Source organism: Clarias gariepinus, chromosome 10, assembly GCF_024256425.1.
Source record: "Clarias gariepinus isolate MV-2021 ecotype Netherlands chromosome 10, CGAR_prim_01v2, whole genome shotgun sequence".
NCBI classification, from domain to species: Eukaryota; Metazoa; Chordata; class Actinopteri; order Siluriformes; family Clariidae; genus Clarias; species Clarias gariepinus.
The window spans coordinates 15,345,001-15,359,991 of record NC_071109.1 but is presented as its reverse complement, the minus strand read 5'-3'; the positions used below and the strand labels follow the sequence as shown (position 1 = coordinate 15,359,991).

At 39.8% G+C, this 14,991-nt stretch overlaps 1 protein-coding gene across 3 annotated transcripts in view; it reads left to right on the top strand.

The window, feature by feature from the left end:
- The window catches only part of fbxo38 (F-box protein 38), a 154,116-nt gene that overhangs the window by 62,200 nt on the left and 76,925 nt on the right, over positions 1–14,991 (top strand). For all 3 annotated transcript variants that reach the window (XM_053505322.1, XM_053505323.1, XM_053505321.1), the window contains one exon: positions 10,595–10,765. In XM_053505322.1, the coding sequence (XP_053361297.1) occupies positions 10,595–10,765 (171 nt within the window). The remainder of the gene's footprint in view (positions 1–10,594; positions 10,766–14,991) is intronic.

Sequence of the window (14,991 nt, the reverse complement as noted above, 5' to 3'; positions counted from 1 at the left end):
TTAAAACCCCCCCAAAACATTATACTGAGAAAAAAAAATGATTATGGGTCACAATCACAAACACAAACTAGCACAGATACATATGATCAAGTGTTTAACTGTTGTTTTCATTCGTTTCTATAACTAGTAATAATAATAATTATTATTATTATCATTATTATTAGCCCAACTCTTTGACTATTTAAAACAACGTCGGGTCCCATTTTTTGCACATTGAAGTTGTTGGTTTAAGTAAATGTATTTTTAAATACACAAACAATCCCCCAACAATTAAAACACGCACACATGACTTTAAAAATAAAATTTATTCTTTCAAAACTAGTCAAAAGTAAAAGTAAAAACAAATAATTTGTATAAAACAGGTGAAAACATGTTTAATTTTTGCTTAAAGGTCATTAAAATACCCGGATAACACCAGCTGCTTATCAGTCTCTATCTGGTTCTTGTATATATTAAAATATCATTTTTTAAAAATATTAAAGATGGAACTGTTTAATTCTTTGTTTCCCCCCTAAAGTATTAGACGTTTTGCAATTCTATGTTCAGAATATACAGTAGACCTGACCAAACATCATTCTAAAGCTGTTGCACTGTGACGTCATCCCTCCTACAGCTCCCTTTAACAGCTTGTTCAGGCTCCTCCAGTAGCTCCAAAAGGCCAACCGTCATCCGTCTGACCCCCCAATCCTCCACAGCGGAGCCCTGATTAAAGACAACAGGAGAATTTAGTGAAGACAAAGATAAATAAACTTTACTGAATATCTAGTTGTAATAAATATAAAAGATATTAGTAAACCTACACCACAGAGTGTGTAAAATACTGTTTTGGGGAATTCTGGAATGTAAATAAACTGGGATAACTTTAACCATTGAACTTTGTTAGTGTTAACCCCGGTCTGTCTGTATTATCGTCTGCATTAAATTAAAATGCGCTTTTCATACAAATAAGTTAGGCGATATAACACTCGTATATATTAGTTAATCTCTGAAGCCAAACTATAACTACCCGAGTACTGAAGCCCCCCTCACCTCCTCCCACACACACCTCCCCCCTCACAAACACGCACACACCTCCCCCCCCCCCCCACACACTCCTTAACTGATAAACACTTCAGAGTTTTATCCAGTTCGGTAACTAAGCGCTCGCGCTACCGCGCAAAGTCACGGCCAAATTGAGAAAAATATAAACCCGGTTATGAGCGTTTAGCTCGCGAGCTCCTGTACATCTATCCTCAGCTTGTGTCCTTCATGAACTGCATCACATAATATTCACAGATATAACCTGCAGATTAACTCTTACCCAAAGAATAAATAAATGCTGAATTTATCCAGACAACACGCGGTCAGACTCTAAAGGCATTTTTATAGAGCACAAACACTCTTCATCCGGTAGTGCAGCTTTTGTATTAGGGACATTAATAGTATTTTCGAAGCTTTAGTGTCTTTTTTAATTAAAGAGGAGTGACATTGTGAGTTTGTGACACTGACAGTAAGCTGTAATGTTAACTCCAGACTTGGTAAACAGATCATTAAGTTATCTAAAGTCACATCTGACCGCTGCTGGTGCTGCCAGTGATTTTCAAAACGGCCGGTAAAAAAACTAAACTGGAAAATAAACTGTAAACTAATTCCAAACAAATTTTATAAATAAAAACACCACTTACCGCGAATAGTCCATTAAGCCGCCATCTTCATCTCTAGTGCAGTTTGGCAGCGTCAGTTCGGTGGGGGTGGGTAGTTAAAATCACGTGATTGCAACTCAGCGCAACTAAATTGCTGGCTTGTGTTAACGGGTCCTTGAGAACGAAGCGCCATCTAGTGGTGGAACCAGGTAAATGCATAAATAGGGCTTGAATGGGCGTGTTTACTGTGAAATCTTGACACGCCTTTCTCGAAGAAAAAGGAGGGGGGACTACGGCGTGCATAAGGCAGCCGTACGCCATTCGTACGCAATTCACACTTCCGCGGCTATTTGGCGTGGCTCCATCTGTAGTATAATCAGCGCTCAACCGCACGCAAAAAGTTTTCCAGAGCGCAGAAGAATTTTGTTGTACTAAATAATATTTATGCAGTATAATCAGGGCCTCTTACTCGTATTAATCCTGGGTTGTTCTTTTAGTGTCCTGTTGTGTGCTTTACAATGCCAGACAACATTCAAATGCAAATTATTCACCCTCCCCAGGTATGAATCAGCTGTTCTCACCTGTACATTCAGAGAAACTTAAATGCACCTCTCTACACTTTAAAAACCTTCTTCTGAAGACTTTTGGTGATTAAGGCCTCTTTTTAAATTTGTGTAAATTTAATTTTCTGGATTCTTGATTCTAAAGTTGACATTGTTACCGTTTTTAATCGTTGGAATGGAAGAAATTGAGATGTTTTTTATAATAGCATAAATAGCATTGTTTTTAATCACTCTATACACAATAATATTCTTTGGTATTTTTATCTTAAAAAAAAATGGGTATGGGGCTATCTTGGGTAATTAATCCTCGTGCCTGGTTTAAGTTTAGTATTCAGTGCCCACCATTTGTACATCTTTTATTTTACAACTATATCATAACACTCAGAAAGACCTTTTATTTGGGGTTAAGTGACTGGTGTGCCTAACTTTTTCAGCAGAGCCCCTGTTTCACTGAATAATTTTTCAAGAGTAAGACCTCTTGACGCCCCTTACACGCACACACAGCAAGACCAAATCGCCATTAGCACGTCCCTCCCCCAAACAGCGCAGCAATGAGCATTTACTTACATCTGAACTGGGTTGTTTACAAGTCACTGATCAATAGCTCATCATATCAATTTATTTATACAGATGTACAGTGGAACCTCGGATTACGAGCATAATTTGTTCTGGAAGTGGGCTCATATTCCAAAACACTTGTAAACCAAAATTTATTTTCCCATAAGAAATAATGGAAACTTAAATTATTCGTTCTACAGCCCAAAAAAATAAATACATAAAAAAAATTCATACAAAATATTAAGTAAAAATAAAACAAATTAACCTGCACGTTACCTCTCAAAAAAGTAAAAAAAAGAAAACCCGGCACACAAGCGTTTCCCTTTGTGCACGCAGGCTATGTGTGTGTGTGTGAGGCTAGAGTAAGTGGAGACTCTTGCCTTCAGCCCCTCCTGTCTCCCCCTCCTCATCTTACACATTAAAACTTTCTCCTCTCGTTTAAACACACTCCCACACACATTAACGGAAAGGCTGTTGTTCTCTTCTAAATTATTAAAGCTTCTCCGCTTTTTTTTATGTTGCTCGCGACAGCGTAACAGCTCATTAATTCATGCTTGTGTAATGATCAGATGGACAAACTGGTCGATGCCCGCCCGTTCTTTTTTTTTTTAAATCCAACAAAAAAAACTACTGAAGAACAAAACTCAGGCTCTATATCCTAACTTGGATATCTCGCATTCGCGTTCTCACACACCGGACTGCATTACCCACAATGCATCTCTTGCACTGGACTAAACTTCCGTAAACCGCGGTCATAAATCAACGTCTCTCTCCCGCTACACTGTTTTATCTAAAAAAAAAAAAAAAAGCAATAAACATCGCTAATGACACTTGTGTGAGTGCAGACTAACAGAATTACTGCTGTAAAGTAAAACAAATGACTCAGCACCTTACCTCTGAAAAGATTTGCGACAGAGTTTCTTCGAGAGAGCAGTGTGTGTGTCTCTTGCCTTCATTTCTGTGCGCGCGTGTGTGATTTTGTGAATGAGGGTTTCACACACACACACACACACACACACACACACACACACACACACACACGGCAACATTTGTACTGTAATTTTAGTACTCTGATTATGAATTCGTTTAACTACAATGTTTCACTTGCTTTTATCCGCTACTTACGCAACGGTAAAACCTACATTCCGATTGGGTAACCACTATAGCATAGTTTATTAACTATAAATCGGAGCACACCTGCTAAAGACATACCTGTTTCGTCAATATTTGAGTTAATTGCCATTAAAAAAATTTTTTTACAGTGCATCTGGAAGGTATTCACAGCGCATCACTTTTTCCACATTTTATGTCATGTCATAGCCTTATTCTAAATTGGATTAAATTATTTTTTTTCCTCAGAATTCAACACACAACACCCCATAATGACAACATGAAAAAAGGTTTATCTAAGATTTTTGCAAATTTATTTAAAATAAAAAAATTGAGAAAGCACATGTACATAAGTATTCACAGCCTTTGCCATGATCCTGAAAATGGACCTCAAGCGCATCCTGTTTCCCCTGATCATCCTTGAGATGTTACTGGAGCTTAATTCGACTCCACCTGTGGTAAATTCAGTTGATTAGACATGATTTGGAATGGCAGACACTTAATTTGTGTGAGACCTGTCTATATAAGGTCTCCCACAGTTAACAGTTCATGTCGGAGCACAAACCAAGCATGAAGTCAAAGGAATTATCTGTAGACCTCCGAGATAGGATTGTCTCGAGGCACAAATCTGGGGAAGACTGGCAGTGGAAGAGTGGAAATTAATTGAAGAGTCAGGCTTTGGTTTTCAGAAGATTTTATCATGCAATAACGGCCGGGGAACACTGCAGTGTCACACTGAACTCTGATACAATGGAGTATTCAGTATACAGTGATGTCCCACAACAGCTGGGTTTCTTTAAATTCCCCCGTTCTATGTATACCTCACCTTCCTGGGCAAGCACATTCCAGGAGGCCTTATATGGTTAGCTTTTGCACGTACGATTCCCCATCCTATGTGTAGCTTGGATTCCTAGGCAAGCACTTCTTAAATTGACTACAGAAAATGACTATTATGTTCCAATGGGTATGTAAAAGTAAGTGAAATCACATAAAACCAAATAGAAATTATTACCATAGCGGCCATCTAAACTGAGCAATCAGAGGAGAAGGACCTTAGTCAGGGAGGTGACCAAGAACCCGATAGTCACTCTGTCAGAGCTCCAGAGGTTCTTTGTGGAGAGAGGAGAAACTTCCAGAAGGGCAACCATCTCTGCAGCAATTCACCAATCAGGCCTATATGCTAGAGTGGCCAGACGGAAGCCACATATTAAAAGGTACATGGCATCCCACCTGGAGTTTGCCAAAAGGCACCCGAAGGACTCTTAGACCATAAGAAACAAAATTCTCAGGTCTGATGAGACACTCTGGCCACTCTACCATACTCCAATTAAGCTGCAGAAACATTTTAGTTGCAAATCTCAAATTTGCAAAAATCTCAAGTAAACCTTTTCATGCTGTCATTATGGGGTGTTGTGCGGAAGAATTCTTAGAAATTTATTTTTTTTTTATCCATTTTGGAATAAGGGTGTGACAACAAAATGTGGAAAAAGTGATGCACTGTGAATACTTTCCGGATGCACTGTATATTTTACTTCATTTTCCCTTTTTTTTTTTTTCCAAATGTTTTGATTATTTTGTATATGCAAATAGTATTGAAAATTTAGGCTGTCACATTATTTTATGTAGGAAAATGCATTTTGCCTTAAGAACTTACTAGCATTAAATTCATGAAAACATGCTAACACTGTATGTTGCAATAAAGAATTGCTTTTGTGTTGTGTGCGACATTCTTTTTTTTTTTTCACATGCACAAACCCTACGTTTCATGCTCAAAATGACCCTTGTGCATGATCATACATGTCCTTGGTCACTCGCAAATAAATCTTTAAATGGACAAATTAACAATCCCATAGCTGTGGGTGCTGCTGGATTCTGAATGTTATACAAGGCATGCTTCTAATTTTGTCAATCGGAGGCTAGGATCTTGGCATCGTTTAGGCTGAGACAGCTATTGTTCAGATCTTCCTTTTTTTTTATGAGCCAGGTTACTTTGAGGCCACTTGCTGGATCTTCCACTGGGTTGGTGGTTGTTGCTAGAGGCGTTGGTTAAGTAGTTGAGTGGCATTCAATCAACATATATGACCCTTGGAGTCACCGTTTTTGGACATGCTTCTCCCTGTTTATCTGGTAGTCACACCTCTCAGGGATGGTCACAAATGGAAATTTCCAGCATCTGGCGTAGGCATCGCATTAAAAAAAAAAAAAAAAAAAAAAACTTGAGCTTGTTAAGATCGGACTTGAGGAACACCAATGACTCAGAGCCATGAAAGAGTTTCGGGAGAATGAGTTTCCAAAAGAGGCAGATTTAAATATTATGTTCTGCTTCGTCCATAGGCACCCCTGCTGCCTCTCCAATTAAACTGTGGATGTCTGTCAAGAATGCCATCTGAGACACATGTTCAAATGGGGGTTTTAATTTGTCTTACTGACCAATATACGAGCAGTTCTCTTAAAGTTTTCTTGGTCTTCCAGATCTTTTCTTAAACTCCACAGTTCCCCTGAACTGCCATTTCTTAATTACATTTCTCACTCTGGAAACTGCAAGCTGACAACACTTTGCTATCTTCTTGTAGCCTTCTCCTGCATTGTGGGCATCAATAACTTTTATTTATTTATTTATTTATTTATTTATTTATTTAAGTCTTATACTGCTGCTTTGTGAAATCCATGGTTGTTGAGTGTCTGCAGGTGTGTGCACAAGGTCTGAAGAGTCTAAGTATTTGTACAGTAAAAATTGTAAAAAAAAATAAAATAATAATAATAATAGACCTCCGACACCAATCTGGCATTTACTAATGAGAGCTGTTGCCATGCATCAGATCTAATGAGCTGATTAAGGTCAGAAACCTTAAAAGAATCTGAGACTCTGGACCTCTTAAAGTGACCAAACTTTTGCATAATGCCATAATGTTTTTGTTATTTTTGTTTAATGTATGGCATAAGAAGTAACTATACATCAATGTTTGCTGAAAATATTGTGCATTTTTTCCATTTCCAAGAGAGACTTGATTAAAAAAAATCAAAATATGTTAATCCAGGGTTGTCTAAACTACTTGCATAAGACTGTATATTACCAAAAGTATTCACTCATTCAAATAATTTAATTCAGGTGTTCCAATCACTTCCATGGTTACAGGTGTAAAAAATCAAGCATTTAGGCATGTACAGTCATGTGAAAAAATTAGGACACCCTTTGAAAGCATGTGGTTTTTTGTAACATTTTTAATAAATGGTTATTTCATCTCCGTTTCAACAATACAGAGAGATTAAAGTAATCCAACTAAACAAAGAAAACTGAAGAAAAGTCTTTTCAAGATCTTCTGTAAATGTCATTCTACAAAAATGCCTATTCTAACTGAGGAAAAAGATAGGACACCCTCACATGTATTCCCTCTTAAATTGGCTCAGATCTCACACAGGTATATCACACCAGGTGCACATAATTAGTAGATCGTTACTCTGCATGTTGAATGAGGCTTGCCCTATTTAAACCTCAGACATTTAGTTTGGTGTGCTCCTGACTGTTGAAGTGAGAGTGAGCACCATGGTGAGAACAAAAGAGCTGTCAGAGGACTTCAGAAAAAAGATTGTAGCAGCCTATGAGTCTGGGAAGGGATTTAAAAAGATCTCAAAAGATTTTGAAATCAGCCATTCCACTGTCCGGAAGATAGTCTACAAGTGGAGGGCTTTCAAAACAACTGCCAACATGCCCAGGACTGGTCGCCCCAGCAAGTTCACCCCAAGAGCAGACCGCAAGATGCTAAAAGAGGTCTCCAAAAACCCTAAAGTGTCATCTCGAGAACTACAGCAGGCTCTGACTACTGTTGATGTAGAAGTACATGCCTCTACAATCAGAAAGAGACTGTACAAGTTTAACTTGCATGGGAGGTGTGCAAGAAGGAAACCTTTGCTTTCCAAGAGAAACATCGAGGCCAGACTGACATTTGCCAGAGATAAAGTTGACAAAGACCAGGACTTCTGGAATAATGTTCTTTGGACAGATGAGTCCAAAATTGAATTATTTGGACACAACAGCAGAGGACATGTTTGGCGTAAACCAAACACAGCATTCCAAGAAAAGAACCTCATACCAACTGTGAAGCATGGAGGTGGAAGTGTCATGGTTTGGGGCTGCTTTGCTGCAGCAGGACCTGGTCAGCTCACCATCATAGAATCCACGATGAATTCTACTGTGTATCAGAAGGTGCTTGAAGAACATGTGAGACCATCAGTTAGAAAATTAAAGCTGAAGCGGAACTGGACCATGCAACATGACAATGACCCAAAACATACTAGTAAATCAACCAAAGATTGGCTGAAAAAGAAGAAATGGAGAGTCCTGGAATGGCCAAGTCAAAGTCCAGATTTGAATCCCATTGAGATGCTGTGGGGTGACTTGAAAAGGGCTGTACGCGCAAGAAACCCCTCAAACATCTCACAGCTGAAAAAGTTCTGCATTGAGGAGTGGGGTAAAATTTCCTCAGACCGATGTCGAAGACTGGTAGATGGCTACAAGAACCATCTCACTGCAGTTATTTCAGCCAAAGGAGGTAACACTCGCTATTAGGGGCAAGGGTGTCCTATCTTTTTCCTCAGTTAGAATAGGCATTTTTGTAGAATGACATTTACAGAAGATCTTGAAAAGACTTTTCTTCAGTTTTCTTTGTTTAGTTGGATTACTTTAATCTATCTGTATTGTTGAAACGGAGATGAAATAACCATTTATTAAAAATGTTACAAAAAACCACATGCTTTCAAAGGGTGTCCTAATTTTTTCACATGACTGTAGACCACTTCTACAATCATGTGTAAAAAATGGGTTGCTCAGTGAATTCCAGTGTGGAACCGTGACATGATGCCACCTCTGCAATAAGTCCAGTCGTGAAATTTCCTTGCTACTAAATACTCCTCAGCCAAGAAGTGTTATGCTATGTAAAAATCACAGCGCGGGATCAGTGGATACTGTCAGAGGTATAGTGCATTTGTGGAGGGGGGATTATGATGTGGGGTTGTTCTTTAGGAGTTGGGCTCGGCCCCTTTAGTTCCAGTGAAAGAACTCTTTATGCTTCAGCATACCAAGACATTTTGGACAATTTCATGCTCCCAAATTTATGGGAGCAGGTTGGGGATGGCCCATTCCTATTTTAACATGGCTGCACACCAGTCCCCAAAACAAGGTCCATAAATAGATTTATGAGTGAGTTTGGTGTGGAAGAACTTGACTGTCCTGAGTCCTAACCACAACCTAATAGAATAGCTTTGGGATGAATTAGAGTGGAGGCTGTGAGCCAGGTCTTCTCATCCAACATTTGTGTCTGACATCACAAATGCGCTTCTGGGAGAATGGTCGAAAATTCCCATAAACACACCCCTAAACTTTGTCGAAAGCCTTTCTGGAGGAGTTAAAGCTGTTATATCTGCAAAGGGTGGGCTAACATCATATTGAACGCTGTGTATTAAGAATTGGATGTTATTCAAGTTCATACGCATGTGAAGGCAGACATGTGAATACCTTTGGTAATACAGTGTATATCAAAAACAGTAATAAGTTTAGTGTAAACACTGTAAAAGGTTCGCCTACCATTTTAGAGGTGCAAAAGTAAGCCCATAATAATAAACTTGCCTGGTCTTGTGGCAAGCATGTGTATGTGTAATTTCAGTGACTGAAAGAGGGTAAAGAAAGTTTATTAATAATTGGGCTGACTCTAAATACTTTTAGTCATAGACCTATTCAACTAAATTGCCTGATCCAATATAATTGTGGGTCCCACAGGTTCCCATTAGTGTTTGTGTCTTTTCCTTGCTCAAAGGTGCTCAAATTTGTGCCCAAATCACTCTTAAGCTAAGACTCCTAGCTTGAAGTTTTCATGCTAACTTAGATAGTATTTCAGAGGATTTAAGCTTTATAAATACATAATACTGATCAGAAATATTTTAATCTACAATGAACACTTTTGATGAAAGAGATTTTTTAGTACAAGTTTTATATTAAAGGTGTTGGCTGTGAAGTCAATTTTATTTATATTGGGGAGCACACATGCATATATAAAGTTTTCCATTTAATATTTTTAGATCTTAAAAGTACAAAAAGCAAGCAAACTCTGCCCATGATCTTGGTTAAATATAATATGGTATTATGGTATGTTATATTATACACATGGTCAAATATATAATGTATAATTTAACACATTTAATACTCGGTTGTTCAGTTAAAGAGTAATATGACTCATAATTCTACTATTTAAGACTATATACTTTAATATGGAACATTTTATTGTGAAAAAAATGTTGCCTGCAAAACAGCATAAATTCTTTAAGGTACATTTACCAATAGTTTTTTGAAGGAATTCGGGAGGTACAGTACATTATTCCAAACATCTTTGAGAACTAGCTTCAGATCTTCTGTGGATGTAGGCTGCCTTACATTCTTCTGTTCCTTCATGTAATCCTGGACAGACTTGATTGTGGACTTTTACAGAAACGCAGAGCACAGAGACTAGACATAGACAGAGAACAAAGTATACTTTAATATATTTTGATATTGTGTGTTAAATTATTGGAGAAAGCTGTGTACATCTTTGACAACTGTCATATTTTTTTTTTTAAGTTGTATTAGTGTTCCTTCCAATTGAAAATAAATTATCGGTTTTAATAATAAATGGCTTGGAAAGCATTCCATAAAATACAGTGATAAGTGTTTCTTGTTAAAAAATGTAACACAATTTTTCTTTCCTTTCATAGGTAAGTTAAGTCATACTGAATTGGTTAAATATGGCCTTGCTGATGTGATAGAAAACCCAGGAATTATCACTGATGTTGGAATGAAGGCCGTCAATGAAGTGTTTCCCTCCATCAAGTATCTTGTCATTTACAACTGCCCACATCTTCACAACCCACACAGCTGGATTACAGGTATTTCTTAGGCATTTCTAAATGATTTTTTTTGTTTATTCTTTTAACCTTTTGTTTTTCAAAAATGTTTTACACATAAATGCTATAGCGACTAAAATATTTATAATTTACCAAGTACACAGTTTTTTATTACTTATTTTGTGCTAAACTGTGTATAAAATATAGTTTTTGTATAAAGTAGATATACTGTAGGTGGTTTTCGCTATATGTGGTCTCTGTTTTTTGCATTAGTGTTTAATACCTCCCTGCTGTATTTAAATATAAAAATTATTACTTAAATAATTTCAAAGCATTTATTGAAAGGTGTTTTTTGTATGTATATTTTATTGTTTTATTATTTATTATATAAATTTAAATAAAAATGTATTTATATTTATTTGTTTAGAAGCTTCAGCTCTTGGTCAGAGGTGACTCAAATCTTTAAGGATTTGGGTAGATTTTATTGAACTGAATAAATTTTATAACACACACTTGATCATCTATCCATCCAGCGTTTATCATGATTTAGTGCATCTCTTACCAATTCTGCTTATCATGTGGCCACCGATGATAACACAAAATCTGGTATTTATTAATTATGTGCAAGGTAACGTAAGATCTGGGCAAATGCTTAGACATCAAAATACATGACCAAGACAACAGTTATTTATAAAGAAACAAGAATTTATTGAACTAATCTGTGACATCAAACTATGCTACTTGAACGCACACACACAAACACTTGAAAAGTGTGAAAGTGGAGTTCTTCTGGTACTGTTTACTAGAACTGAGAAAGTCATAAGAGCAGAGCCTTTGGTTTAATCTTACTGTTTATTTTTGAAGCGAGCATCAATTTTTAGCAAGGTAAGAAGCTTTGTTTGTTTACTTCCGTTACAATTCGTTCTCATCTGTTGGTTTGCCTCCAATGAAAGGAATCACAGCATTGCTGATTGGTTGGTGTGCTGTTGTTGAGATGACGTCTTTTGGGGAAGCCCTTCGGTGACGGAAGACTTTGGAGTTCTGGCACAAAGACTTGTTGAGAGTTCTTGAAGATTGGATTACACGGTTGCTTAGTGATGCAGCGTCAAAAAGACGACAGCGCAAGAGTGGTGAAAACGCAAGCTTGCGACGACAAACATGACGAGGCTCAGGGTCTGATGCGCTGAACAACTTCTACGCTCGGTTCGAGGCTGTTCGGACCTTAAGTTTTTGACCCTGCAGGGTTGGTCCGTCCAATGGGTGATTGGTCCAATCGGATGTGGTTGCAGGGCTTAGCCACGCCCCACATGGTTCCCCATTTGTGCATACCATAGCCTTGTTTCAGCTGTCACGTGGGGCCCATCCAGTTGGTGTTTTAATACCTTTTAAAAAGTATTTTTGCATAAGCTCTGTTCATGCTACCGATTTTCTATTTACACCAATGTTCTTTAAATAAAAAAAGCTCTCAATTGACATCAAAATCCCATATCTTGCACACTTATTCATACCTTCATCTTCCAAATGGGTTTGTACTCTGATTACACTTCCTAGGTTAGACTAAATAATCATACACACAGACATAAAACATGCTATGTAAATACATACATTTTTACAGACTTTGCAACGAGAGGGGAAAACACGCTGGATCTTGTTTACACAAACATCCCCGGCGCATATCGGGCAGAGCCCCGCCCCAACCTCGGCTACTCAGACCACATCTCTGTTATGCTAATTTCATACTCGTCAGGTGCTCAAAACCGGTTCTGAAGCAGGTGAAAACCTGGCCAGCAGGAGCCATCTCTGCTCTTCAGGACTGTTTCGAGAGCACTGACTGGAACATGTTTAGGGAGGCTGCAACTTACGGCGACTTCACTGACTTGGAGGAGTACACGTCATCAGTGACCAGCTACATCAACAAGTGCAGTTGATGACGTCATTGTCTCCAAGAGCATCATCTCACGACCCAACCATAAACCGTGGATTACTGCGGAGGAGCGTGCACTTCTGAGGACCCGAGACTACACCTTCAGAACGGGAGACAAGGTGGCCCTCAGAACAGCAAGGGCCAAACTATCTCGGGCCATCAGAGAGGCAAAGCGCGCACACGCCCAGAGAATCCACAATCACTTGAGGGACAGCGGCGACACACGGCGCATGTGGCAGGGCTTACAAGCCATCACTCACTACAGGACGACATCACCTGCCTGTGACGGTGACGGATCCCTCCCAGATGCGCTGAACAACTTCTACGCTCGGTTCGACAGGCAGAACGACGTGGCGGCGGGGAAGACCACCCCTCCTCCAAACAACCAGGTGCTGTGTCTCACTACAGCTGAGGTGAGGAAAACTCTACGCAGAGTCAACCCACGTAAAGCTGCTGGACCAGACAACATCCCAAGCAGAGTGCTCAGGGAATGTGCTGAATAGCTGGCAGATGTTCTCACCGACATCTTCAACATCTCTCTGAGCAGCGCCGTCGTTCCCACGTGCTTTAAAGCCACCACCATCGTCCCCGTGCCCAAGAAGTCTACTGTGTCCTGGCTTAATGACTACCATCCCGTCGCACTTACACCCACCATCATGAAGTGCTTCGAGCGGCTCGTCATGAGACACATCAAGACCCTGCTGCCCCCTTTACTGGACCCACTGCAATTTGCGTATCGTCCTAACCGCTCAACGGACGATGCCATCTCCACTACACTCCATCTTGCCCTCACACACTTGGACAAGAAGGACGCATACGTTCGAATGCTGTACATAGACTTCAGCTCAGCATTCAACACTATCATCCCTCAACAACTGATCGGGAAGCTGAGCCTGTTGGGCCTGAACACCTCCCTCTGCAACTGGATCCTAGACTTTCTGACCGGAAGGCCTCAGTCAGTACGGATCGGGAACTGCACCTCCAGCACCACCACACTGAGCACTGGGGCCCCACAAGGCTGTGTGCTCAGTCCCCTGCTGTTCACACTGCTGACTCACGACTGTGTAGCAACACACAGTTCAAATCACATCATTAAGTTCGCTGATGACACGACCGTGGTGGGTCTCATTAGCAAGAACGACGAGTCAGCGTACAGAGAGGAAGTGCAGAGGCTAACGAACTGGTGCAACAACAACAACCTGTCTCTGAATGTTGACAAGACAAAAGAGATGGTTATTGACTTCAGGAGGACACTAAGCGACCATTCTCCGCTGAGCATCAAGGGCTCCTCTGTGGAGATTGTCGAAAACACCAAATTCCTGGGTGTCCACCTGGAGAAGGACCTCAACTGGTCCCTTAACACCAGCTCCCTACACAAGAAAGCCCAACAGCGTCTCTTCTTTCTGAGAAGACTGAGAAAGGCCCAGCTTCCACCACCGATCCTGATCACCTTCTATAAAGGGACTATCGAGAGCATCCTGAGCGGCTGCATCACTGTCTGGTTTGGGAATTGTGCCATATCGGACCGCAAAACCCTACAGCGGATAGTAAGGACAGCGGAGAAGACCATTGGGGTCTCTCTTCCCTCCATTGAAGACATCTACACCACACGCTGCATCCGCAAAGCCAACAGCATTGTGGCTGATCGGACACACCCCTCTCACACACACTTCACACTCCTGCCATCTGGAAAAAGGTACCGAAGCATTCGGGCACACACATCCAGACTGTGCAACAGCTTTTTACCACAAGCCATCCGTCTCCTCAACAAAAAGGGACTGAACTGATACACACACACACACATACACAAACATTATCACTCGGCTTAAACTCAACTACATCAATACATCAAAACATTGAGACTGGACTGACTAATCAACACAAGCGCAGACACACTGACCTACACCACCAAACTATCGTACACACATCTGTAAATGCCTCACTGTTTATCTCTTCTGCACAATATTCGTTACTTTTTGCACAAATCTCAGTTCTTGCTGCTATGTTTTACTACCTCCACACCATATTTTATGTTCTGATATGTCGTTGTTGTCGCACTGTCACTTTGTTGTTGCTCGTTTGCACATTTGCACGTGCACTTTATGTTGTCTGTTGTCTGGAGAAAACCTGTAGATAGTCTTTTAGTTAGTTAGTCTTTAGTTAGTTTTTGTTAATTTATGTTGTAATTTATGTTAGAAATATCTGTCTTGTCTCTGCTAGCCAGCTAACTAGGCTACTTAGTTAGCTAGTTTAGCTTCTCTGTTAATTTATGTTTGTCGTAATGATACTGAGGCCAGGAGAATGTTATGTCCACTCCACAGCCTCGTTATTTTCTGTAGTAACT